This window comes from Astyanax mexicanus, chromosome 6 (genome assembly GCF_023375975.1).
Source record: "Astyanax mexicanus isolate ESR-SI-001 chromosome 6, AstMex3_surface, whole genome shotgun sequence".
NCBI classification, from domain to species: domain Eukaryota; kingdom Metazoa; phylum Chordata; class Actinopteri; order Characiformes; family Acestrorhamphidae; genus Astyanax; species Astyanax mexicanus.
In genome coordinates, this window is record NC_064413.1 from 26,855,132 (window position 1) to 26,882,210 (window position 27,079).

At 37.5% G+C, this 27,079-nt stretch overlaps 2 protein-coding genes across 8 annotated transcripts in view; both read left to right on the forward strand.

Moving 5' to 3' along the window:
• Window positions 1-27,079, forward strand: part of plecb (plectin b) — a 208,070-nt gene that overhangs the window by 164,189 nt on the left and 16,802 nt on the right. For 4 of the 7 annotated variants that reach the window (XM_022673780.2, XM_007257276.4, XM_007257277.4 and 1 more), the window contains 28 exons: window positions 179-268; window positions 2,288-2,365; window positions 2,461-2,553; window positions 3,754-3,920; window positions 7,250-7,365; window positions 7,892-7,995; window positions 9,657-9,776; window positions 10,881-10,976; window positions 11,099-11,226; window positions 14,643-14,736; window positions 15,510-15,664; window positions 15,924-16,230; window positions 16,564-16,641; window positions 16,737-16,898; window positions 16,999-17,103; window positions 17,215-17,310; window positions 18,396-18,521; window positions 18,783-18,935; window positions 19,328-19,482; window positions 19,625-19,751; window positions 20,593-20,776; window positions 21,483-21,640; window positions 24,332-24,507; window positions 24,604-24,742; window positions 24,993-25,349; window positions 25,883-25,966; window positions 26,069-26,173; window positions 26,280-26,378. In XM_022673780.2, the coding sequence (XP_022529501.2) occupies window positions 179-268; window positions 2,288-2,365; window positions 2,461-2,553; window positions 3,754-3,920; window positions 7,250-7,365; window positions 7,892-7,995; window positions 9,657-9,776; window positions 10,881-10,976; window positions 11,099-11,226; window positions 14,643-14,736; window positions 15,510-15,664; window positions 15,924-16,230; window positions 16,564-16,641; window positions 16,737-16,898; window positions 16,999-17,103; window positions 17,215-17,310; window positions 18,396-18,521; window positions 18,783-18,935; window positions 19,328-19,482; window positions 19,625-19,751; window positions 20,593-20,776; window positions 21,483-21,640; window positions 24,332-24,507; window positions 24,604-24,742; window positions 24,993-25,349; window positions 25,883-25,966; window positions 26,069-26,173; window positions 26,280-26,378 (3,852 nt within the window). Of the gene's footprint in view, window positions 1-178; window positions 269-2,287; window positions 2,366-2,460; window positions 2,566-3,753; window positions 3,921-7,249; window positions 7,366-7,891; window positions 7,996-9,656; window positions 9,777-10,880; window positions 10,977-11,098; window positions 11,227-14,642; window positions 14,737-15,509; window positions 15,665-15,923; window positions 16,231-16,563; window positions 16,642-16,736; window positions 16,899-16,998; window positions 17,104-17,214; window positions 17,311-18,395; window positions 18,522-18,782; window positions 18,936-19,327; window positions 19,483-19,624; window positions 19,752-20,592; window positions 20,777-21,482; window positions 21,641-24,331; window positions 24,508-24,603; window positions 24,743-24,992; window positions 25,350-25,882; window positions 25,967-26,068; window positions 26,174-26,279; window positions 26,379-27,079 lie in introns of all 7 variants that reach the window. The other 3 variants (XM_015607864.3, XM_015607865.3, XM_022673777.2) reach the window with 1 other exon arrangement.
• Window positions 1-27,079, forward strand: part of macf1b (microtubule actin crosslinking factor 1b) — a 108,839-nt gene that overhangs the window by 17,892 nt on the left and 63,868 nt on the right. The window lies entirely within an intron of this gene.

The window sequence follows — 27,079 nt, forward strand, 5'->3', positions numbered from 1 at the left end:
TTCCTGCTAATACTCTGCAGAGCTGAGTGAAGGTTGCACTGTAAAGACTGTAACACACCAAAAACTACTGTTAAAGATGGAATTAATTGTTTTATATCAATAAATATTTTATATTTGGCCTTTCTAAACCTCTATCTATTGTCTCTGTTTTTTTTTTGTTTTTTTTGTTTTTTTTCAGGCACAGCGTCATGTGTCCGATCTGTATGAAGATCTACGCGATGGACATAACCTGATCTCTCTGCTGGAGGTGCTCTCTGGGGAGACACTGGTGAGCCTCACTGTGTTTGTGTGTGTGTCTCTGTGTGTGACTATGAATAACCCTACTGCAGCCCAACTCAAGCCACAACTAACGCCACACCCCACACCCCAACCCACTCAACTGTAGTTCAAGTACTTATGCAACATCCTTAAGCTAATAGAAACCAGCTTGACTGTGAAAGTGAATCGCTATGAAGCTGTCTCATTTTAAACATTTTAAATATGGTGTTTTATTTTATTTTATTTTTTTATAATTTTAAACTATTCCTATCTTTTGTTATTTTTGTTTTCAATGCTCAACAAAATCTCAACCCAAAGCTGAGCTGGTTTTACTGAATCACACCCAAAACACTGGGGTTTTTCATGCAAAGCTTTTCCTTTTCTTTCTAGCTCTACTAGCTTGATGCTACATGCTACAGTACTGCTTTTCCTCTTATCCATAACACATTAACGTCACTCTTTGCCTTCTCTCTTTGAACTGTGTGGCACCTGTTTGACTCCTTATCTTCCTTCTCTACCTCCCTCTACCTCCCTTTCCATCTCCTTCTATTCCTCCTTCCCTATGTATGCTGACCTTTGCCCTGTGGGCATTTTGCCTCCTCTCTTTGAACTGCTCTTGCTGGGGCTAGTCCAGGGAGAGGGACGTTGTGAGGAACTTGCGGTTGGTGAGTGGGTTTGTCATTTAGGTGGTTTTTTTGGGGGGGGGGGTCTTTTTGGATTTGTTTTGGTTTTATTTTCATGTCACAATATGGGTCCATGAGTGGACAGTTTGGGTATGTTCTGTCTGTCAACGATTTTCTTTTTCATCTTTTATATTTCATTTTTATGGTCAACTTTCCCATTGATTTCCATTTAGGCCAAAAATAAAACTCTGACAGGATGTTCTATAGCTGTTTATGTAATGAATTTAGAATATTTGAAAATTACTTATGATTGCTGTCACACGAAAACTTTGTATCTATGCAATGTGAATCTGGCAGTTGTTGTTCACATTGTGTTTTAATATCATGGCGAATAGAAGCGCTCCAAAACTCTTTTTAATAGTAAATATGGTCTTAAGTTTCTCTTAAAAAGTTGTATTTTTAAGCTATTGAAAGCTATATGAACATATCATGACAAATCGATAAATTGATAAATAGTGCTCCAAAATTACTCTCATTAATAGTAAAGACGGTCTTTTGTTACTCCTAAAAAAAAAAAAAAAAGTTGCATTTTTAAACAATTTAAAAGCAATTCCAAAAAAAATTATTGGTGGCATTTTGCTATATAGAGCGAAAAGATTATTTTCTGTGTGTTGCCTGGGCAGGGCTGCTACACAGAGGACAGTGTCGTTACCCACTATGCAACACCAGCCACATAATACAGTTAAAATGTTTAAATAAAGCAGTGAAACCAGTGTTGATGGCTTATTTAATATCATATATTTGCTCTGTACTGTATTATAATAACCTGCTGGTTAATTATAACCTGCTACCTAATCATTTTTTACTGCCTTATAGTTGCATTTCCTTGTAGATGTAAAGTTAGTAACCTTAGAAATGGCCTGAGCATAGCGACACAGCCTGCCTATGTCATTTTCCACTAACTGGGTAATTAGCTTGGCCATTGCATGAATTATTGATGTTCTTTTGCTCACCACCTTCATCTGGCTGATCCTTGAGCTCATGTTTTGGGTGTGTAACCAATGTGGCAGATGTTTCTTTCTCATTAGATAAAAGTACCTAACTTTTGGGGTACCACAAATTAGTCTGTATTTCCCATGTCTTCTGTCCTGCTTGGCAGCTCATTATGTACTAGAGGTACACATCTGTTACACAGCTTGATATTTTCAGACTGAAAGGAAATCAACATTACTTCAGTCACAAATGTGTGTTAAGTGTGGATTACATTTTACTAGCCATTATGCACTACTATGTGGTTTCTTCCCACATATTGACATTCTGTCTCTTTGTTTTCTGCTGTCTTCCATTACCACTTTCAATTTTTAGCAGTCTTTTCTAACCTTTTCTCTCTCCGCCATCCCCTCCAGCCTCGGGAAAAAGGCCGCATGCGATTCCACAAACTTCAGAATGTACAGATTGCACTGGATTTTCTCAGACACCGGCAGGTAAGACCGGTTATAAACTGTTCATTAATATGAAGGTCTTTTTTACATACATTACAGATTTAACTACACCATCATTTTGTTCATTTCTGTCCCAGGTCAAGCTGGTGAACATTAGGAATGATGACATAGCAGACGGGAACCCCAAGCTTACGCTGGGGCTAATATGGACCATCATCCTGCACTTCCAGGTGTCCTGCTCTGTCAGTGTTAAGTTCCAATACCATTTACCTCCTCCGCTGCTGATATCCTGTCTAATCTGGGCCAAATTCACTGGGTGTTTGGGTGACATAATTGTTGGCATTCTAATCAAGCACTTTACTGTATTTATCAATTTTCTTAATCCTTCCTCTTCTTGTATAATTATTACAATCCGTAGTCTGTCAACTGTGACTGAACTCAAGCATAAGTTTGTCATTTTAAAAAAGGCATTTTGAAACATTCCCCTGATCCTTTCAATAAAGTAGCTCAATACAGACAATAAAACTTGTAGCAAGAGTTTCTAAATTCATGGATCCAAAAAAAAAAAAAATATATATATATATATATATGATTTATGATCTACTTGAGGAAACAGTAGCAGTCTTTTACTTCATTTTCTTTTACATCATAAGAAAAAAATCCCCTGACAGATTTAGCCAACATTTCCAGGATTGGGTCCAGAGTGAGTCAAGAGGTTCCTGCTGCAAGAAGCAGCAATACTAGGGTGGAGTGTCTGGACCAGGCAGGGTCTGTGGAAGGAGTTTGATAGGAAACACGAGGGAATCCCTGATGATTATGACTCATTTGCTCTTTGTCCTTGTGGTAGTCAGAGTAGGCTTTGGACAGGAAATTAAATAATTCAAGATTTGTTCCCAGGCTGTGCCCTGATTTTGCCTTAAGCTAAGCCAGTCTCTTTAATGTTGGTTTTATATTATATACATTGTAGTATAAAAAGCATAATAAATCAAATAAATGATCAAATTACAGACAGAAATTGCTTTTAAGATTTCAAAGCCTTTGATTTGACCTTTTAACATTTTTTATTATAATTCTTGGACAGAAAATATAGAATATGTAAAATATTTATATTTTTCTTTCTAAAATCCCATGGTTAGGTTTAGTTATGTTAAACCCTATTACATGATTAGCTTCCCAACCCTCACCCCACCCACCCCTATCCTTCTCAACTGATTCTCGGGTTCAGGGCCTGGAGGTCTGTGGTATTCGGTGAAACGTTTGAATTGCATGCATATATATATAAATGATACAATTCCCTATGATTAGCCGTGGTGGTGACCTTTAGAATCATGGATTGTGGTCATATTTTAATTCTAAATAAATGTATTTCTATATCCATCCACATTGCATGTAAGATCAAGCACTTACTTCTCTTTATTGGTACCTGATAGATTTCAGACATCCAAGTGAATGGGCAGTCAGATGACATGTCTGCTAAGGAGAAGCTGCTGCTCTGGTCTCAGCGCATGGTGGAAGGCTACCAGGGCATGCGTTGTGACAACTTCACCACCAGCTGGAGGGATGGCAAGCTCTTCAACGCTGTTATTCACAGACATGAGTAAGTACTCATCTGAGATGCTGAGGACACAATGTCTATCATTATTATTTACCAGCCTTTATTTTAATCAACCAGTCTGCTAGTCTGAAGACAGAGACATAGTTTTCTCAAACAGACACATTTTTAGAAAATATGGAACCAACTAATGCATATCTTCAAGCTTCTGTTAACCATAGTACAGCTCAGTGTGTTTAAAATATTCTGGCTCCTCAAGCTTATGTACTGAATATACACTCATCATCAGTTGGTGGGTTGCTGTGCCTGTTGTCATGGAGTGGACTCAGAATAGCAGCAGGTCAACCTCAGGGATGAGTCCTGCTGGTGTCTTTCTGGAGACAACCACCAAATTTGTGTGGGGAGACACTGTGGTCAATTCCAAGATCAGCGGTTTGTTTTCAGGTGTCACACATCCAGAAAGCCTGGTGTCATGATGTGGGGTGCAATTTCATATGATGCGAGATGTTACTTTAGTAAGGTCCTGCAATCAGCGGGCCCTATCTTTTATGCCTAAATTTCCTTCGAGATAAATAAATAAATACTTGTGGCTCTTGTTTTTGTTTTTGCTCGAGGGAGTTTTTTGCACTCGAGTTTTGAATGCCATGGACCGCATACCTCAAAGAGCCGGAGAACGGTGGTGAAAGAAGGACAGCAGGAGAGTTAGCTAGCTAGCTATGCCAACATCCAAACAACCCACTCTCCAGCGCTGTTAGCCCGAGTATAGTGCCCCGAGTGACCAGCTCTCTCGTTTAGTCCCGACGCCATTAGCCCGGGTTTCATGCCGGTTGTTTGGATTTTAGCATAGCTAGTTAGCTAACTCTCCTCCTTTCAAAACTCGAGCGCAAAAAACTTACTCAAGCACAAACAACAGCCTCACATTTGCGCTTGCAAGAAGTTAAAACACACTGATACATTCTTTTCACCTGATATTTTGGGGCCCTCGACTTTTGACATTGATGTGATGCCATAACAATGCTTTTCCACATACTGCTATTGTCTCAAGAACTTGTCTCAAAGACACATATACTTTACCATGACCAGCCGCATAGCCAGCTCTATCCCCCTATAACAAAATCAGCAGATATTTGTGAATGTTCAAGCTGCATTACACACTACATTTGTATGGGTAGCGCAAAAAATATAAACAAGAGTTGCCAATGTCGGTCTCCATTTTTTAAATCATTTATTGTTCCTGGTAACCTTTAATTCCAACCGAATAGCATTGCAATACATCACTTCCTTCTGAATGCAAGTATTTTTGCAACCATTTATTTGAGTGAGACATTGAGTGTATTTTAGTTAAGTATGTAAGCCAGCAACAGTCCACAACTGTCCAATGCCACTGTAACAAGACAGGAAACAGAAGCTCTACAATCTTTCCCCTTTAAAAAAGTGCCAGTTTGGCATAAGGAGCCAGTGGGCCCACACAGTCTGCTTTGAAGTCTAGTATAATGTTGGCATTTGATTAAAGATTGGCAGTTTGTACTTGAACATTCACAACAACAGAACTCTGAACAAGACACCATAATAAACCTCATTTAATTACCATCAACAGAAGTGTGTATGTGAATGGATGCATAATGAGTAAGATCGCTTTTGTACTTAGACAGGAGAGAGATTTTATCTTAAACTAAAAAGTAGTGAGAGATGTATTGGTAGGAAAGATGAAAGAAACTGGAATCATTATACTGTTACTGTTAGCTAACAGTGTAAATTAAGCGCATCCATTCTGTGGAAGAGCGGATAAAAGAGGGAGAGGCTGAGTGGGCGTGAGTGAAAGAGACTTTTTTTAATGGAGAGAGCTGAGGAGAGAAATACTTGAAGGCGTGGTGAATGGAGTGCCATTATGAAAGTAAAGACAAGCATCCCCGCAGGGCACCATTGACATGTACCTACAAAGCTTGGGTACGCCCTGCTGCCCTTCCAGCGTGTGTATGGAATTTAGTGTGTTTGTTAGACAGAAAAACCCGCTGCAGCTGACAGAGCTGCCTTTTTGCAGAACGGATGAGGAGGTTTTTACATGCAACACAGACATTTTTTTTTTCTTGGTGCAGTAGTTTTCTGTGCTCACTGAATGGAATACGGACTCCAAACTACCTGTGATCCCTGCATGAAATATTGTATTTTTGGAAATGCGTGCATCCATAGCTGAGACAGCAGCTAGATCGACATTTAGGCATCACTGAAAAGCTTCACTTCTTCTTGTTGTTGGGGGACTTGAAGGACGCTTTAACCACTGGAAGCTGAAATAAGCAATCCAGCAACAAGTGAACTGATTTATTATAGTGATATAGTAGCAGTCATGATGCAAAGTCTGAAGCAGAGACTATCGTTCAGGAAGCGGCGGGTCAGCAGCAGCAGCACTGCAGGCTCTGTGAGTGATGCTGAGGACCGTGTGGTCATGCTGTGTGAGGAGATCCCATCTGAAAGCTCTTTAGATTCGGGCAGGGGCTCCCAGATTCTGGGGGCTCACTCCAGTGGAGATTCTTATGCATGGGATATTGACACTGGAACAGGATTGAGCTCCGGCAGCCTTTCCAACCAACTTTCACTCAGGATTGAAGATGGAAGCACAGAGTCTATCTCTCCACCAAGCCCTGGAGACCACTATGCCGTGCGCTCCACACTGCAAGTCAAAGAGTTATACCGGTCTGGCCTCTTAAATGCACTTTATTACTGTACTCGGTGTCAGCTGATTATTGTGTGCTTAGGTTTGCATGATCATTTGTTAAATCTGGACTGTGTTAATTCATATTTAAATAATACATTGAATACAGATAGTCTATTTTTTTGTTTTATTATGGTGTTTAGCACATGTAATGTTTAGAAGTGTTTTCTTGGTTTACTGAATGGCTTGTCAGCTGTGGTTTATGGCTCAGGAGTCAGCTGATAGTCAGGATTTATGAGCCAGGTGGTTCCTTCACCTACAGCTATAAATTTTCTTTGCTTCCCATACTAAAGCAGAATTATTTTATTTTATGTCATGTGTAAAAGAGATTACTTGGATAATTGTCATCATTGTGCTGTAAAGGTGCACCACATCCCTTTTTTACAAGTAAATATTGAAACCAGCTTAGAGTTGGTATTATAAAAGTGTACATTTGTTTGATTGTTGTAACATATTTATTTTGATCTATACTCTGTGTTTTGCTTGTACACTAAATATTCCATATTTATGTGCTTTCTGAATTTTAAGTGGTTTGTAAAATTCTGAACCAATAATGGCTGTATTTTTTATGGTTCTCTATTTAAATGTATGTATATACTATAAAATAATACTTGCTATGATTCTAATTCTGATGCCCCTCTCATTTCTTCTCATTCTCTTCTAGGCCCAGACTCGTCGACATGTCGAAGGTTTACCGCCAGACCAACCTACAGAACCTGGAGCAGGCTTTTAACGTGGCAGAGAAAGAGCTGGGAGTCACACGCCTACTTGACCCAGAGGGTATGTTCACGCCTCACTTCTCATTTTTCAGGGAGGGAACTAAAAAAATGAGATAATATTGGATTGGATTGGATTGGTTGTTTTGGGACTCTGAGTTACATAAGACAACATTATCCTTAAAAATCCCACAGCTGAGAAATTTGCAATATTACAGCAGCATAGAGGAACTATACAAAACAGTATATAAAATGTATACATACAAAAAATGCTAAATACTAAAAAATATGACTCTAGAAAACTACAATTAGATAAAGCATGGTTTCCTGGTATGTGTATATTGTGATAAGCAGTGACCAGTGAGAATGCTCATAGATTGAAAGTAAAAAAAATAACAAATTAATAGTATATAAGTAGTTATATAAGACATAATGATGGTATATAGATTATGCTGTACATGGTGAATTGAGATATTGTGCATAATAGAAAATAGTACACTACTGAGAGCAGGATCTACTAAGATTTACAGTTTTAAATTGAAACATGTTTTTCTTTTTCTAAAAAAATAGTTTTTTTTATATGTTTTCAGATGTTGACGTGCCACACCCTGATGAGAAGTCCATCATCACATATGTGTCCTCCCTTTATGATGCCATGCCTCGAGAAACCGTTTCGGGTGGTGTTAGAGTCAGTGTGAGTTTTTTCACCCAATATTTATTTCTACTTTATTATTGAAGCTCAGTATTGTAAACAGAATGCATATGACATTTTGTAGTTAACAAAAAAGTGGAAAGTTTATACTTTAGATTTTTTTTTTAAAATTAGCCTCCTTTAGCTTTGATGACAAATTTGCACATTCTTGGCATTTTCTCTCTTAGCTTCATGAGGTAAACATTAAGGATGTAAGAAAATATCTATTATGTTGAAGTATTGCAATATTTAGTTTATCAATATTTTATCAATTTTTAAAAACACAATGTTTTTTTATATTATTGCATGTAAAGATTAGCACAGTGGTTTAGTTGTATTTAACCCTGACCACTACATAACACTGGATAAAAATGACATTTTTATTTTACTCAGATATAATAAATATCATACTAATTTTCCTTCATTGTTGTGTTGCCTTCAATATTAATATTACAGTGCAGAAAAAATATTAAATAAGAAGCTGTCTAAACTTTTGGTTGGTATGGTACACACACTAGTTTTACAGCAATATGCATAGACCTTTGTCTAAGGCTTGCAATCAAATCTAATAAATTAGGCACTCTCTCAGTGAGGCTACTTGCCCTTTTCCATTCCCACGGAATCCTTAAATGCTGTGTCATGTGAATTTAACTGCCGGAGGTCACGCTTTCCTAATAGCACATTGTACAAGTTTTGCAAACCTAGGCAGAGTTACTCTTTTGTTACCTTGTAGTGTTAATACTATACTATACTATAGATCAGGATTTTTCAACCCTAGTTCTGAAGGCACCCTATGCTGGCATTTTTTTTATTTATACCCCTTCTTTCAATGTACCAAATTTAAGTAATCAGTTAACCCTTTAACATCCTCACTAAAAAAATCAAAAGAATGTTTTAATTTTGGAATTTTGGTATTTCAATAGTGTTTTAAAATGTACATATCTGTGAAAAAGATAAGCTGACACTTTGTGGTTAAACTAGAACATAAACCCCAAATACAAAAATATAATAAACTGCATGTTGTACAAAGTTACATAATTCCATTTATCGAAACTTCGGAAACTAATATTTTAAAAATAAAATTTCACCAAATTCAGTCAACATGTGTGGAGTGATTTATGGGTGAAAATTGAAAAGCATACTACTAAAAGATACAATTAACTCTATTGGGTCTCTGCCGATTGGTAGAGATGGCACAATTAGGTTGGGTTCAGTTCTGCACCCTCTTTAATAAGATATAGTAACTCATATAAGTTACATAAAACAGTTAAGCAAAAGTTAAAGGGTTATTAACAAGCTATTTAAGAGTGACAGAGGTTGTGTTAAAGCAGGGTAACCATTAAAATGTGCAGGACAGGGTGGCCCCCCAAGACCAGGACTGAGAAACACTGCTATAGATAAATGCATTTGTATTATATTCCCTTGTGTAGATAAACCTTGCATTTGCCTCATGAAACTCCAACAAGCAATTTGATAAGCTATAGTTAGATTTCCTCAAATGCCCCAATCTCCCATTCTCCCCCTCCCTTGCTGTCTCTAAAGTCAGACAGGGCCAGGGCTGTTGACACCTAATTGAGTGAATGTGGTGTGCGAGTTAGAGAGTTAGCAATAGGGCAGGAAGCTTTTCCTGTCTGTTGTTGATCCCCTATCGTGTATGTGTGCAGGAGCTGGAGCTGCGCTGGCAGGAGTACTACGAACTGGTCACTATTCTGCTGCAGTGGATCAGACATCATGTCATCATTTTTGAGGAGAGGAAGTTTCCTGCCAGCTTTGAGGAAATCGAGGTAAGTGTAATAGCAGCAAAGCTACACTGTGTATTAACTTAAAGCCGGACAGATCTCAAAGTGTCTTGTGTGTGTTGTGTTGCTATTAGCAACTGTGTGCGTACTGAACTGTATTGTACTAAAAGTTTATTATGTAGGAGTAGTTTTATACCTTTGTTTATAACTAGTTTGTGGTGGCATGTGACAGAAACAGTAGGCATACAAAGACAAAACAGTCAGTAAGAATCTGTAAGAAGAGTTTGTGAAAACCAGCTACTTTGGTTTAAGTGAATGAGTCATGTAATTCAATAGCACATCAAACAGTTCAGGTTCTTACTGCTTTAGAACATGCTTTAGTTTGAGGTGAGTTCACTGTTGGGATTTGTACAGTCCTCCCCCCACAGGGTGTGGCAGCAGCTCTATGGTAAGAAAATCATTGTGGCTTCAAGGCAGGTTTTATTTTATCCAATCTGAAAAAAACACCAAGTGACACTCCCCACTGACTGAATGAGTAATGGATTGGTTACAAAGAGTTGAAGAGATTCAATGCTCTCAGCTTAAAAACTCAGGAAAACATTAATTAAACTTTAGTTGTGTAGAGTATATATTTGTATAGCTACTTTAAAATCTATTCATGTGTAATTGCATATCCTGACACGACTGGACTGTTCTTAATATATAAAGCATTTGTATTAGTTTTATTATTACTCAAAATCTTTTCTATTGCTTCTATTTAACCAGTGCCTTGTTTCCTATGTAAGTGTTGTCTGTTTTTATTGCATTAACACCCTATTAAGAGTTTCAAATGCTGAATCATACACATGACCTAAGATGCAATTATGTGAATGAGAAGCACAAGGCTTGAAACTAAGGCAAAATAGCCTCCTGACCACATTACAGCACTTGGATAGGAGTGTTATTAGAGTCAGGGTGTTGTTTTCAGCACCATCATTTTGGTGTTCCACGTCATTTACTGTTTGTCACTAACTGATTAACTAATTTCCTTCAAAAATAGTACATTCTTGTTTTCTCTTTTTCTGTGACTCATATAAGTGTGAGCATTAGAGCTACAGTTCCTTTAGTGCATTACAATATGTGTAACAAATGTTTTTCACTGAATTGCAGATCCTGTGGCGTCAGTTTTTGAAGTTCAAAGAGACTGAACTGCCAGCCAAAGAGGCGGACAAAGACCGCTCCAAGCTAGTCTATCAGTCCTTTGAGGTTAGTGTCACGTTTGTGAAAGTTTACCATGCTAAAATCATCATTTGTGCACTTGTTTTGACATGGATTGTTGTTGGTGACAGTTATTTGTTATGTCTGAACTTTTTGTTATGTCTGAACAGAGTGCTGTTCAAGCTGGTCAGATCAAAGTTCCCCCTGGTTACCATCCAATCGACGTTGAGAAAGAATGGGGGCGACTCCATGTGGCCATCCTGGAGAGAGAGAGGCTGCTGAGGACAGAGTTTGAGAGGTGATTAATTACATGAAATTCCAATTTTACTAAAGTCTTTTAAGGCTGTTTGAGCTTTTTGAGTCTCTAGAGTTTACTTAGTTAACAGGGAGCAGTTGCCTTTAGCAAAAGCTTTCTTTAAGTATTTTTACAAATGCATTTATTATGTAAGGAACTGAGATAACTATTTGCTTAATTGAAGCTTATGGAAGCCTTTAAAATGGTTCTACAGTTTGGGCACCCCTGGTAGATATTTTTTTCTTTTTCTTTTTCTACCTCTACCTCTACAGAGACATAATTAAACACATTCTGACTCTGCATTTACACTAGGACGCAACGAGTCGCTCGTGTCGCTCCGCATTTGATGCTTGTGGGCGTGTCAAAGCTCTACATGCACTTGTATCATGGTCCAGCTTCCGATAAGAAAAAAAGCACAAAAATGGTATTGTTTCAATGGCCCTAATAATTATAATTTATAAAATGTGTGTTTGTATTAAATATGTTTTTGATAACTAAATTAAGATTACAAAATTGGTTAAAAATAAATAGATTTTAAAAAGAACAGGGTGGGTGTTTTTTTATATATGTAACATTCACCATCCAGTCATTTTTAGTCCTGCTTGAAAATAGGCTATAAATATGAGAAATCGCTTGGCCGCTTTATTTAATAATAACTAGATTATTTATAATATTATATTAGATTATTATATTTAATAATACATTTATTTAATACAACTTTATTCTGCAGCTATGATTCCCGAGCTTTGATTTACCTGCGTAAGGTAGATATTGAACAGCCAACCCACCAGAAACACCAACAATCTCTGCCACTTTCTTCTAGGTGCTACATTTCTTTAAACTGTGCCTGTTTATATGCAAGATGCATCATATAAAATAGGAAACGAAGAAACAGCAGTAATGAGTCCCTCGTTCATGTTTTCTCTACGATGGTAGAAATGAAATGTGAAAGGAACCAAAAGTTCAGAGAGCAGAAGCTTGAAGACCTCGGGCCGCCTTGTATGTGATCGGTCCAAAGAAATGATAGTAGCTAATCATGTTAGAATGTCCCTTTTCTGCATCTTACAATTTATTTGCATAAAGTTAAGAAAATGTAAACTCTGTATCCCTTGTTTTTCTGACGCACTTTTTCGCTTCTTGCACGTCACGGCAACAAATCACACTCTGCCATAGCAAATAAATGGTCGCCTGTCACTTTGTTGCTTTCCAGTGTGAACGCAGGATAAAGCAGAATCACTGTTTTTATTCTCTTCATTTAACCCATTGTGTAAATCATTAAAACATTTAAAAAATATTTTATTTATAATTTGGTATTTGCAAAAGTAATGGCACAGTAATGGCAAATCATAAAATTTTATCTTCTTCTTCTTTCCAAAAGAAAAAGAATTGGAGTTGTCGAATATTTTAGGTTTTAGGGTTCTTTCTTACAAATGATCTGTTTTTTATAGGCTTTTTTGTGTAGAGTTACGTGAGGAATGTATCCATATATCTGACAATGATCCAGTCACAGAATGACTCCAACAAGTCTAACAGTGTGACATTACCTCAGTACTGCTAAGGACATTACCCAGTTCACAAAGCTAGTATAGCTTCTTGACCTCTGTCTACACAAGCCTTTATAAGACTGCCTGGATAGTTCCTGTCTGTGCTCTTTTAGTTCTTCCGGTCCTAATATTATTTTTCTCAGGGCATCAGTATTGTTCTTAAATGGACCATGAAACACGTTTAATGAAATGAGAAACATATGCTAGTGAAATTGTTTTATTAGGGGCAAATATGTCTCATGTGACAAGCCTCAAAGCAAAAGCTCAGAGATGCTGTGAGCACTTTAACCAAATTAGACCAAAAGAGACGATGATGTTCTTGTTTGCTCACCTCAGGTCAACAACCTGCTGTTTTTCTTGTTAATTAGAATATCTGATAGCATGCTACAAGAATTTTTTACCTTTGTTCTGAACATGGGAATAGAGAGCTCATAGAAAAGGGTCTGCACATATTAGGCAGAGATTAAATTATTATAAACCAAGATTCATATCGCACATATGGAGGGAGTGGGCGTATTGAGCAGGGTTCGTCCCCCTGTCACAAGACAGTGCTGTTGCTCCTGGTTGAGTGAGTAATGTAGCTCACTGGGAAGCTCCTTTCATAGGACTGTGTTACGGAATGGCTGACCAAGCAGCCAAGACATTTAGCTCAGTCTGAACGGCAGTTCCGTACGGCTTTGTCTAGTCTTATAATATTTGAAGACTATGGGGGAAGAGGCTATTTCTTGTCTAGTGTTTTGGAGGAAGACCTGAGAGCTTTTGGATACTCGGTCATGGCATTTGTGACAGACCCGTATAAGTTAGAGTACCTGCTGCGCAGAGGAAGGCTGTGAGTGTTTACTGATATGTAGCTTTTTGCTAATTTTGTGTTTGCTAAAAATAGAGAAACTTTAGGCAAGATGTATGCTCGTGTCTGCTTTATTAATACAGATTTTTCTAATATGTTGGTGTTATTACAATACAATAATATTAGTTTTATTTAACATTTGCATTTGTCATTTATTTGTTCTGCCTTGTTTTTGTCCTGTGCTTGTTTGTTAGTTATGGTGAAACATAAATAAACAGGATTCTTGCGGGTCCTTAAAAAGTCTTAAAATGTCTTAAATTAAAACCTGGGTAACTAAGGTCTTAAATTGTATTAAATTTACTGTAAATTTGCCGTAGGTATAAAATTTGCAGTCTGTGGGAAAACACAGTGCCCCAGTGTAAACATCTACTCTGGGAAAAGAACTAGCCATAGAGAGGGCCTAGCTAACATTAGCGTAGAGCTAGCTAACGTTAGCGGAGAGCTAGCTAACATACTAAATTTAGCAGCGAGTTTGCTAATGTTACAGAGGAGAGAACTAAGGTTAGCAGAGAGCTAGTTAAAGTAACTGGTGGAAGAAATAAGTTTAGCAGAGAACTAGCTAAAATACTAAATTTAGCAGCGAGCTAGCTAAAGTTACTGGGGAGAGAACTAAGGTTAGCAGAGAGCTAGCTAACATTAGAGAAGAGCTAGCTAACACCTTAACTTTAGCAACAAGTTAGCTAATGTTACTGGGGAGAAAAGTAAGTTTAGTGGGGAGCTAGCTAATGTTACTGGGGATAGCTAGTTAACATTGGTGGAGAGCTAGCTAACATTAACAGGGAGAAGACTAAGGTTAGCAGGGAGCTAGTTTACATGCTAACATACTAACAAATGATAAATAGGAAACGATAAGTTATGATTTCCAATACAATTAATTATAACTACAATTCTGGGTCTTAAGGTATATTTATTGAGGTCTTAAAAAGGTCTTAAAAACCATTAAATTTGACTTTTATAATGGTGCAAGAGGCCTGATAAAGAAACGAAGGCCTTATTTATTGACTGTGTCATGTCTTTTTGTGTTTTAGGTTAGAGCGACTCCAGAGGATCGTCAGCAAAGTTCAGATGGAGTCTGGTGTGTGTGAGGAGCAGCTGAACCATCTGGAGACGCTCCTGCAGTCGGTGAGTAGCTCCAAAACATCTCTAACTCCATCCCCAGCATTGAGACTACAGTCCTCCACTGCACAGTTCACAACCAGGGCAGCTCAACTCTTATTAGATAGCACAAGCCTCTGACTCACTCTCTCTGCACATTCCTGCTTATATATGATTTCAGATTCATGAACAGACTGGCAACAATCTACATCAGACCAGTGTCAACAACTGTTAGTATAAGTGATACAGACTAGTTAGGATCTGAGACAATATCCAGTAATGATAAAGAGTAGTAGAATTTTAGACACAGACCACACCTCGAAATATAATTAATTGACATTCTTACTACAACTAGGCTAAAACATTGGATTTTTTTCATTGGCACAGTTGTGCCTTATACCAGGGATACCTGAAATTGGAAAATGCTGACATGCTATGTACTGTTGTATTACAAATGCAGGAATTTCACCAAAAATCAGTTATGCAACACGTCACAATATTACTATTGCCCACTGTATATGTATAAATTGGAGTACATTTAAGTATACTGAGCAGTAAAAAAAAGTATCTGTCCCCTGTAGATACTGTATGTCATGGAAAAAGAACATTGATCAGTGTCATTTTGTTTTGTATTAAACAACAGAATAAGCATGACATGTACATTACAATGAAAATTCTGAAATAATATATTGTGCAGACCTTCTAAAATATGTGCTTCCCCTGACCTGCATAGATATTTCTTTAAGGACTTATTTTCCATTGATTACTGAAGCCATACCCTTTTTCTTACTTGATTGTAGGACATACGACTACTAAGTGCAGGAAAGCCCGCCCAGTACACAGCAGAAGTGGGAAGAGACTTGGATAAGGCTGACGACATGATCCGTCTGCTTTTCAATGATGTGCAGATTCTCAAAGATGGACGCCATCTACAGGCTGAGCAGATGTACCGCAGGTTTGTAGCATTGACATGAACATTGAACAGATACTCAACGGTTTAATCGAGGACTATGGAGATTAGAGATTAGATGGTATGATTCATATTTAGTATATTTAACTATATTTAATAGATTATATGTTATTGATGGTAGCAGTATAATAGGTATATTATACAGCAGTATAACAAGGTGTATGTTTTAAGTTTAGAGCCAATAAAGCAAGAATAAAAATAAAAGTAAAGGAAGAAGCAATAAGGGAGATTTTTCTTTACACAGAGTTTACCGCCTTCATGAGCGTCTGGTAAACCTGCGCAGCGACTATAATCTGCGAATGAAGTCAGCAGTAGTTGTGCCTCCACTCACTTCGTCACCGAGCCCGCGGGCACGACCGGAGCTGGACGATGTCACTCTTCGCTACGCCCAGGACTTGCTGGCTTGGGTAGAAGAGAACCAGCGTAGAATCGAGACGGCAGAATGGGGCTCTGACCTGCCCACTGTGGAGTCTCAGCTGGGCAGCCACAGAGGTCTACACCAGACCGTGGAGGACTTTAAATCCAAGATTGAGCGGGCACGTGCTGATGAGGTAATTACATTTAGATGTTTTTTTATTTTTTATTTTACATTCATATATGTACATATCAGTGCACAGAATATATGTATAAATAAATAAATAAATAAATAAACAGATAAAAAATAGACTTAATATATTGGAGTTTCACACACATATCAAGAGTTATTGTCCAGCACATAATTGTTCATAATTTTATTTGTCCTAGCTGTTGTACACAATTTAAATTAAATTTAATTAAATAAAAAAACAACATATATCAGTATTGTTTTTTCGTTGCTTCAACATTTATATTTTTAGTATGTAACATTTTTGCTTTCTTTCTCCTTTTTTTCTTTCCTATTTTAGAATCAACTGTCTCCCATGAGTAAGAGCACATACAGGGAATACCTGGCCAAACTGGATCTTCAATATGCCAAGCTCTTGGTGAGCATTGTTCTTTTAATCATTTATTATTAATATAGTTAAAATTAAGGCAGTAAATCTGATGTGAGATGTTTATTATTACTTCTGTAATTTAGAACTCATCCAAGTCTCGCCTGAGGAACCTTGATCAGCTCCATGCTTTTGTCAATGCTGCCACTAAGGAGCTGATTTGGCTCAATGACAAGGAGGAGGAGGAGGTCAACTTTGACTGGAGTGACCGCAACACCAACATGACTGCAAAGAAAGAGAACTATTCAGTAAGAAACTTTTCAGAAACTTCAAATTGTTTTGTGGAGGTTATTACAGAAATTGATCACAGTTTTGAGCTTGTCTTCTAACTTGCTTGTTGTGTTTTAGGGACTAATGCGGGAACTGGAGCTCCGAGAGAAGAAGGTCAATGAGATCCAGGCCACTGGAGACAGACTCATTAGGGAGGGCCACCCAGGCAAAAAGACTGTTGAGGTGAAATATCAGTTTAAGAGTTCTAAAAACCTGTGTTTTTGTTGTTGTTGTTTATATATTGGTAATGTCTGTGCTATGTCTGAGTTTTGCTAATGTTTTGTTTTGTCTCAGGCGTTCACTGCAGGCCTGCAGACACAGTGGAGTTGGATCCTTCAGCTCTGCTGCTGTATTGAGGCTCATCTCAAAGAGAATACTGCATACTATCAGGTAAACCACTGTAACTCCACATTTTATGTAGTATTATTTAAAACCATTGAGCAACGGTGATCACTTTTCTGGTCTGGCACTGCTACCACTGATGCTAACACCACATGAGGTTGGTTATTTGATGATTTTTTTAAGCACCAAAAAACAACCTGTATGACACATGAGCAAGGAAACCTTTGCAGCCTGCTATTATTATTAAATAAGGAAAAACAAGTGAATATGTACTTAATAAATCAATGCAACCTAGTGCACAATGGGTCACATCCCCAATCTGGTTTACAGGGATCATACAGTCATTAAAAACCTGGAAAGATCATGGAAATTGAAAATAGTCATTTCCAGGCCTGGATAAGTATTGGAGCAATAAAAATACACAGAAAGTTTTGGAAAAGTCATGGAAATTTGGTCTACAAACGTTTGTGTTTCTGTTTATTGATGGAGAAAATCTATTTTGAGCTAATAAATATATCAGCTCAGAGTTAATTCAGTAATTTAGCCCTTACACAATGGAGCCCTCAAAATCTGACACACTTTTTATTAATAAAGATGTTGTGTCAACATTTTCATCAGACTCATTTTATACCTACTATAATCACTTTTAATTATAGTTTAAGTTGTTTTTAAGTATTGTTTTTTGACCATGTATGCACTGATGTTTTAAAAATCGATTTGTCATGAAAAAAATGTGGAAATGTATTGGTTGAAAAGTGTATAAACCCTGGGTTTAGTGTTATGGTTTGTAATTTTACAATATCAGTTAATCTGCCATTTTTTAAGAAACTTTTTGTGCCTCTAAAAAGGTTTAAGGTGAAGATGTGGTTGACAATTTCTTGCACATATGCATATCTGCAGTCTGGGCCAAAAATATATTTTTCATTTATTTTATTAAATGATATAAAGGTAGCATCTATTTGGATCAGTTTAAAATATTTTTTTAAACCAATGGCCTGTTACATATAAACTAATTATGGGTTACTAATGTCAGTATAAGCCACTCAGATGATCTTGGTATGGTAATGGTATAATTACTGTAATGATTAACATTTTTTCAAACCTTTTAATTCTTCTCAACATTCTCTTTGCAGTTCTTTGCTGATGTAAAAGAAGCAGATGAGAAGATGAAAAAGATGCAGGACACTATGAAGAAGAAGTACACATGTGATCGCTCCACTACGTCTACTCGTCTGGAAGACCTGGTGAAAGATGCTTTGGTTAGTATATCTTTCAAAGAGCCTTCAAACAGTATTGCGTTCGACATGACACAGGGCTGGGCGATATGGTCCTAAAATAATATCTCAATATTACAGAGTATTTTTGCTTATGATATTCTTGGTGATATGACACCAAGTAACTTGCAAACAGTAACTTGCAAAGACCCTCGTTTTGTATATGATATTTTGACAATATTATTGTGTATGAAACAATTTGACACACCCCTTAATCTGGTGCTTACACTGAATCTTGTCTCACAGGATGAGAAGGAGCAGCTGAATGAGTTTAAGACCCAATTGGCCGGCCTCAATAAGAGAGCCAGGAGCATCATCCAGCTGAAGCCTCGCAACCCCACCAACCCAATCAAAGGCAAGCAGCCAGTCCAGGCAGTGTGTGACTTCAAACAGATGGAGGTAAGCACTTGCATATATTTATCACATATGACTCATGCAAATACAGATATACAGGTTTTATATGGTCATGAAATACCTGGAAAAGTCATGTAATTTGAAAATTGCAATGTTCAGGCCTGAATAAGATTTAGATGAATAAAAATACCCAGAAAGTTTTGAAAAAATCATGGAAATTTGGTCTACAAATTTGACACACATTTTATTATTAAAGATTGCGTGTCTGATTAGTTTTAGGCCTACTATAATCAATTTTAATTATAGTTTTAGTTGATTTTTGTTTTTATTGTCCAATAGTATGGTCATGAAAATTTGCCTTGAAGGCATGAAAAAAAGACAAAAACAATAACGGAAATGTATACATATGTATAATTTGATCTTTTCCTTCTAAATAGATCACCGTGCACAAGGGAGAAGAGTGTGCACTCCTCAATAACTCGCAGCCCAGTAACTGGAAGGTCCTAAATCGCTCAGGCGCTGAGGCCATTGTACCATCAGTTTGCTTCCTTGTACCACCAGTCAACAAAGAAGCTGTAGAGAGTGTTTCCAAGTAAGTTCCAATCAGCTTTTATTAGCTTTCATAGGAATATGTTACTTAAGTATCATCTTTTCTAGTGCATATTTTGTACACATAATCAATATCTACTCCTTTAAATCACTGTCTGCATTGCTCTTTTTTGTGTATCCCTCAGCCTGGATGCTGGTCTTCAGCAGATGACGACCCTGTGGCAGAGACTGCACATTGATATGAAGAGTCTGCTGTCCTGGCAGTACCTGATGAAAGATATCCAGATCATCCGCTCATGGAACATCACCATGGTAAGTTGTCTCATTGTTTATCAAGTGCACTATACATTTGCACTAGTGCCTGAATGCTGAACCTGTATAGTACTGCAAAATAAACTTGTAATAAAGCTTATGAATTATAACTTGCCTTACAATCAAAAGCCTTTAGCATTTGATTATTTTGTAGGAGACTAAAGACTAAAATCTTTATCTATTTTGTATATTCTATTTTAATTGTATTTTTTTTATTTTGTTATCTTATTTTATCTATATATCTATTTTAATAACAGCTCTTGGGTGTAAACTGGATCGTGAGATCACAATTTCGTTCCACTTCATCTACCACATGTGATGCGAATGACAAAATCTCCTTGAATCCTTAAGAGGGGAGAGGACTCTGGGAACAGTTTGGGCTAAAATTTAGGCAGCTTCTGCTTTTTATAGGAAGTTTCAGAGGTGAAGGTTCGCTAAAACATGTGGAAAACACATGAACAAAGTAGAGCTTCTTATATATAGGATGTTAGATTTAAAGGAGGGGCTTCGTTGTGTACCTCCTCATAAAATCATGTTATTTTCATAACACCATTTAAGGTATCTATTATTTAATCAGAGGAATGATACTCTGTAGTCAGTAGTTAATGGTAGGATGGTAGGATTAGGTCTAATGGTATTTTTATTGAAAAATAATACAGAATACAGAATTTGAAACTAATAAGTAATAAACCCTTTTTTTATGTTGGCTATTGGTACTGCTTTTTTATTTGAAGCAATAAAGAAATGAATGCCTTAATCATTTTATCACATCAATCGAACCTTTATTAACACACAAAAAACTAACATTCATATATTTGTTTCCCTGTAACCCTTTTTATAGCTTAAGACCATGAAGGTGGATGAGTACAGGCAGATTTTGAGAAATCTGGAACTGCACTATCAGGACTATCTGCGAGACTCTCAGAACTCTCAGTTCTTCAAACCAGATGACCGCCTTCAGACAGAGAAAGACTACAAGGCCACGACTCAGCACTATGAGAACCTGCTCCAAGCAATGCAGAAAGGTACGTTCCACACATGGCTTCCATGGTTCTGTTTACCTATAAAATCTTTTTCCCAAGTTGCGTCATTAGCTAAAAGATAACGCCACAGTTACTATGTGGTAACTATGAAATTCACCTTACAGGACCAGTTGTCACAGCAAGGGGTGAGTCTCAAGCTGCAGGTTGCTCTTGCAGGCAGTGATGAGAATCGTTTTGATCATCAGCTACAAAAGAATGTGAAATGAGCTCACAGTGGTCCATTTCATGCGCTTGCTGTTTGTTACTGTGCTTAGCTAACTGTCCAACGCTGTTGAGTGAGTGCATGTGTTTTGATAGTGGTTATAGCCTACATGTGTGAATAAATAATAATAATAATCTTTTTTTTGCTTCATATATTTATTCATATCTGTTTTGGCTGGTAAAAAAAGGTTTATTCCTCAACACGCTGACAGTGAAAGAAAACGCACATCCTGTATAAAAAATAAATAAATATAGAAATATAATGTATAATACATGTAGTTGTGTGCACAAGTACAGTAGGACACAAATGCAGCATTCTAAAGACTAAAGTTCATGCTTTGGTTGAATGCTAATGGTTCTATGCATGTTGGATGCTGCCCAGAGATAATGATGATGATGATGATGATGATGATGTTAAATCTCTTCTCCTTGGCATGTTTGGTCTCATATAAGTAATAACAGATATACATAACTGTTCTGCATACAGGTGATCAGGATGAGTCAGTGTGTAAGACCTACATCACACAGCTCAAAGACTTACGTCTGCAGATTGAGGACTGCGAGTCTCGCACTGTCGCCCGCATCCGGCAGCCTGTGGAAAAAGACCCTCTAAAAGACTGCATCACAAAAGCCACCGACCAGAGAGTAAGACTAAACCTTCATTCATTCATTCATAGGAGTTTTACAAAATTCATCTCCTATATAAAAGGCTATTTAAGGCTCATGAAAGTAGATAACGAAAGCTCATAATTAGTAGTGATAATTAGGGTTGCAACGGTATGAGATTTTCACGGTATGATAACCGTCTCGGAAAATACCGCGGTATCACGGTTATCACGGTATCACAGTTTGTTACATATATTATTAAACTGACCCTTATAGAAATTACAACAAAGTTTTTTGTTCAATTAACTATTTATTGTAGAAACTACACCACTTTTTTTCCACTACTCTTAAGGGCATTAAGAGTGTATATATATATAAAAAATAAAAAAAGTTGGTATATAACCAGATACTGCAGAAAGAGGGGATTTATTTCTGACATGATCCTCACAATAGAGATTTCTATTTTAAGGCTTTCACACCTTAAAACCTTCAACATATGAAAAACAGGCACGTCAGAATTTGAAAATGAACGCATGTAAATGAATGGCGTCTTTCACATCCAGTCCGGCCAGGACCTTTACACGGACACGTGAATCCATCGTAGCACGCACTTCACGCCTGTACCTGCGTGCCCAAATTTCGGATAACTCAGCGCTTTTGCGGGCGCTTACCGCATGGGTTGTGCACGACTACAAAGAGGTTTTATTTAGGTTCAGATTAAAATTATAAACTGAACACACACTTTGCGCTGCACAGCGGGGTGGTGTTCTTGGAGATGGGAGAACAGGTTTGATGTATTTCCTCCTTTAGCTGTGACTACGGCCACATTGATTACAAGCTTGTTGATTACAAGATTACAAGTCTGTTTTCAGGCTGTTTGAATGAGCGAAATATGATCAGAATTATGTTAATTAACACTAACATAGAAGCATAGAACATGATTTTTAAGAACAGCTAAACACAGTGCGGAGAAGTTCACGTGCGAGAGAGAGAGAGAGAGATTTGCGTGTTCTGATGTGAGCTACTCACAGGTAAAGGTTCTCTTTTATCTCGTGCTCATTTTAGTCCAATTCATAATTCTGCAGTTTCTCAGTGTTTTCTGTCGTATTTTGCGGCTATCGCGAGCGCTTACAACTAACACCGCGGACCGCGAGGTGCAGCCGCGCTGCCGCTGTTATGCCGAATCCGACTCCCTGCTCAATCCGACTCCCGCTTCGCGGACAGAATCGGCACAACACCTCCCGCTGTAGAACTGCGGGAGTGAAAACAGCGCTTATAAATAAGTTAGTTAAGTTTCACTTTCAGTTTTCGTTATTTGGTTCGTTTTCATTAACAATAATAATTGGTTACTTAGCATTAACATTGTGATTATCACACCAGAGCTTTATTTAAAAATAAAATATATAATTAAAAAACAGATGCCTACATCTCAGACTATTTTCTGGAGCCCAACCCGACCCGGCCCGAGGAATGTGGTGGGAAATCTCGGCCCGAACGGACCCGATTTCGGGTCGGTCCTCGGGTCAGGTCTGGTTCGGGCAGAGAATCTAAGCTCTAGTCTGATGCACTTTCTGCCATTCTCACCGCTGTGTGCTGAGTAGCTGAAGCGGAGCAGAGTTGCGCATGCGCGGGGGAGTTTCTCCGCTGGCTTGCGTTTTACCGGTAATAAGCAAACACACACGGTATGATAACCGTGCATTTTAATACCACGGTATACCGTGAAACCGGTTACCGCTGCAACCCTAGTGATAATAGATTAACAATTATTATCGATTACTATTACCATTAAAGAGTGGAACTGCTTACCTGATCCACTACTCAACACTAATAGCAAAACAAGGTTTAAAAAAAAAACTAATCAAAAAACATTATATAAAAGACATGGACGCTAGGTGAATATCTGTCCACATGCAGAATGTGAACTATAAGGGATAGATTAAAAATAGTAATTATCAGTCATACCAGTTATTTTCTTTAAAAGTTTTTTAATCCGACTATCATTATTTTGTGTATGTATTGTGTATGAATTTGTGTACATCTAGTATACAAAGATATTTTGTACTTGACTTTCTTTTTGTTTTGATTGCATATTGTGTTGTAAATTTATTAGTATAGAACTTTTTTTTTTTTTGGTTATGTGCACTTAACTATGACGTGACGTGTGATTTATATTTATGTATGAGGTGTTACTTGGACCTCAGGACGAAAAGCTGCTATTGCAATAGCAGCTAATGAGGATCCAAATAAAACGATAAACAATAAAAACAACAAATCTATTAACAATACCTCCTTCTTCTTGAAACTAAAGCTTTTAATAATAGATATTTAAATGTAAATAAAATAACAAATGTAAAACTGGCTAAATTGAATTATATTTACATTAGTGGTGTACATTTTTTTAAATAATTGTATTATTGACAACAATAATGATTAAAAATCATCATTAAAATACTTAAATGCTGATTTTTCCCTGTATTTCTGCCTGGAAAACAGACTCAAGCATTATTTTTCCTTATCATAATATCTTAGGGTAGTTTTGATTGTATATAAATCACAATCTTCTGAGTAATGCTTTAACAGAGAGCTTTAGCATGAATGTTAATGAATGTTAGTTTAACCTGCTCACACCTCAGACAACTTCTCCATGTTCTAGCTATGCTGTACACAGATATGTCTGAAACATGGAGATATTTAATTATAAATATTGAATGCCACACATTTTTTCCCCAGAAAGTACATGTCGAGCTGGGGAGCATTAAGAAGAACCTGGACAAGGTGGCTGAGAAGACAGAGCAAGTACTGGCCTCTCCTGAGCAAGCCAGCACTCCAGTGCTCCGATCTGAGCTGGACATCACCCTGCAGAAGATGGACCACACCTACAACTTGTCTTCAGTTTACCTAGAAAAGTAAGCCTGGCATCAAAGCTTAGAACCTGATTTAGGATCTCATTAGCCACCGTCTTAACAGATCAATTATCTAATCATACTCTTTTTTTTTCCAAGGCTTAAGACAATAGAAATGGTGATCAGGAACACAAACGGGGCTGAAAACATCCTCAAGAAATATGAAGATCGCCTCCGTGAGGTGTACAAGGTCCCTACGGATACCAAGGAAGTAGAGTCTTACCGCACTGAACTTAAGGTAAGCTAAAATATGTTCATAAAATCATTAAGGGGCAGTTTCTCATTCAAGGATTAAGCCTATTCTTTTATTACACTTTATTTTGAATGGAGATTTAAGCATTTAAGTCTAAGACTAGACCTAATCCCCCAGGACTATGATAAGCCCCTTTCATGCTCTTCTACCGGCCTTATGTATTACAAAGGGTCCAATCTTACAATACACTACAAGACAATATATTTGAACAACATTTTATCCTTCATTTCTGTAGAAAATGCGCAGCGAGGCAGAGGAGCAACAGCCCCTTTTTGTCAGCCTGGATGGTGACGTGGCTAAAGCTGCTGCCGTGAGCGAGCGCATGACACAGGTGCACAGAGAGAGAGACACTGAGATGGACCACTACAAGCAGCTACTGGCCAACCTGCAGGAGCGCTGGCGTGCCATGTTCGCTCAGATTGACCTGCGACAGCGCGAGCTGGATCAGCTGGGCAGGCAGCTGGGCTATTACCGCAACAGCTATGACTGGCTCATCCGCTGGATTGCAGACGCCAAAGAGGAACAGGAGAAGATCCATGCAGTGCCTATTACTGACAGCAAGAGCCTGAAGGAACAGCTGGCTAAAGAAAAGGTATCATAATAGTTTGTTTTGTAGAAATGAAGATTCATTAAAGGCTCATTTTGCTCTCTTTACATACAAAAAATGAAAACATTGCAGTGGATCTTAACCAGTACATCCACTAGGGGGCAGTTTAAAGTCAACAGTTTGGGTGACAACAAACATAGCAACTTGTTCCATCTGAATCCATATTTGCATTGAAGCCCATACAATGAATAATCATAATGGATCATATTGGAGTTATTATTTTTTTCTTTCTTTCAATATGGACATTTTTCATCCACATAAACCCCTAAAATATGCATTATTTCAACTCATATTGGCTCACTCATTAAGGTATCTACAATAAACTTACAACAGTAAAAAAGAAGAAATGCTCTATATATGGTTATTGATTGGTTGGACCTATTTCACATGAGCAGTCTATTACTGTCTAATGCTGTTATATTACATGGTAATTGTGAACACATCAGTGACACAGTCCCTTTCAGTGAACACTAAGTTTCTTGAACAATGAACGCTAATACGCTCCTTGTAACACACAGAAACTTCTGGAGGAGATCGAGAAAAACAAGGAGAAAGTCGATGAATGCCAGAAATATGCCAAAGCTTACATCGATACCATTAAGGTAAACACAACTCTAATAATCCATATCCTGCCTGTTTAAAAAGCTTTAGAAAGTGTGGCTTGTTTCATCATTTAAACACACTAACAAACGTCTCTTCTACAGGATTATGAACTGCAGCTGGTCGCTTACAAAGCTCAGGTGGAACCTCTGACGTCTCCTTTGAAAAAAACCAAGATGGAGTCTGCTTCTGATAACATCATTCAGGAGGTTAGTAATTATAACTCTTATAACTGTTCATACATTCATATACAGTATGTTCATCAGTAACATTTTATTTTGCCTGTATTGAAATATTGTTTGTCTCTGTCCACAGTATGTAACTCTGAGAACTCGCTACAGTGAGCTGATGACACTGACCAGCCAGTACATCAAGTTCATCACAGACACACAGAGCCGCCTGGAGGATGAGGAGGTGCGTGATATGAACTGAACTGTACTAAACCAAACCAAACCACTGTACTAACACTAACAACCTGGCGAACTACTCACCAACAAAACTGCTAAAATCTACATACTTAATGTATGGATGACTAGACAGCATGTGCCTTTGGAAACACATTAAATCCAAAAATATCGGCCCATAGTATTTTACTTCAGCATCAAATAATAATTTCTAAAGCAGGTATGTTAAGTCTGAGTAATTAAATCTATTTAAAGTATTATAGAATTTATTGTTTTAATCCTTAGGTCATGAATATAGAAACTGAATCGGAAGATGTGCTCAAAAATAGCGTAGTTGTTGCAAATCCTCAGTTTTAGCATCTCCATATATCAGTTTAATGTGGTTTTACATTGCAGTCTTAAATTTAAAATGGTTGCAAAATTAATCATTCTTTAAGTTCCCCAAAACATTCCCTGAAAACCATGTTGTTCAAGTCTATTAAAAGGCTATTTCTCATCTGTTTTCTTCTTTTACAAAGCCCTTATTGTATGCTGTAGACCTTATCTTTAGAGTTGCTTATCTTTCACTGAATAACAGGTTTCTTTTTCCCGTTTCTTTCTAACCCTAACCTTTTCATTTCTTTGGTTTCTTTTAACTGCTTGCCAGTGCTTTGTCATGATGATTGCTTGTCTTTTTTGGGCACGAAAGAGGTAAAAATTTCACTCTGCTTA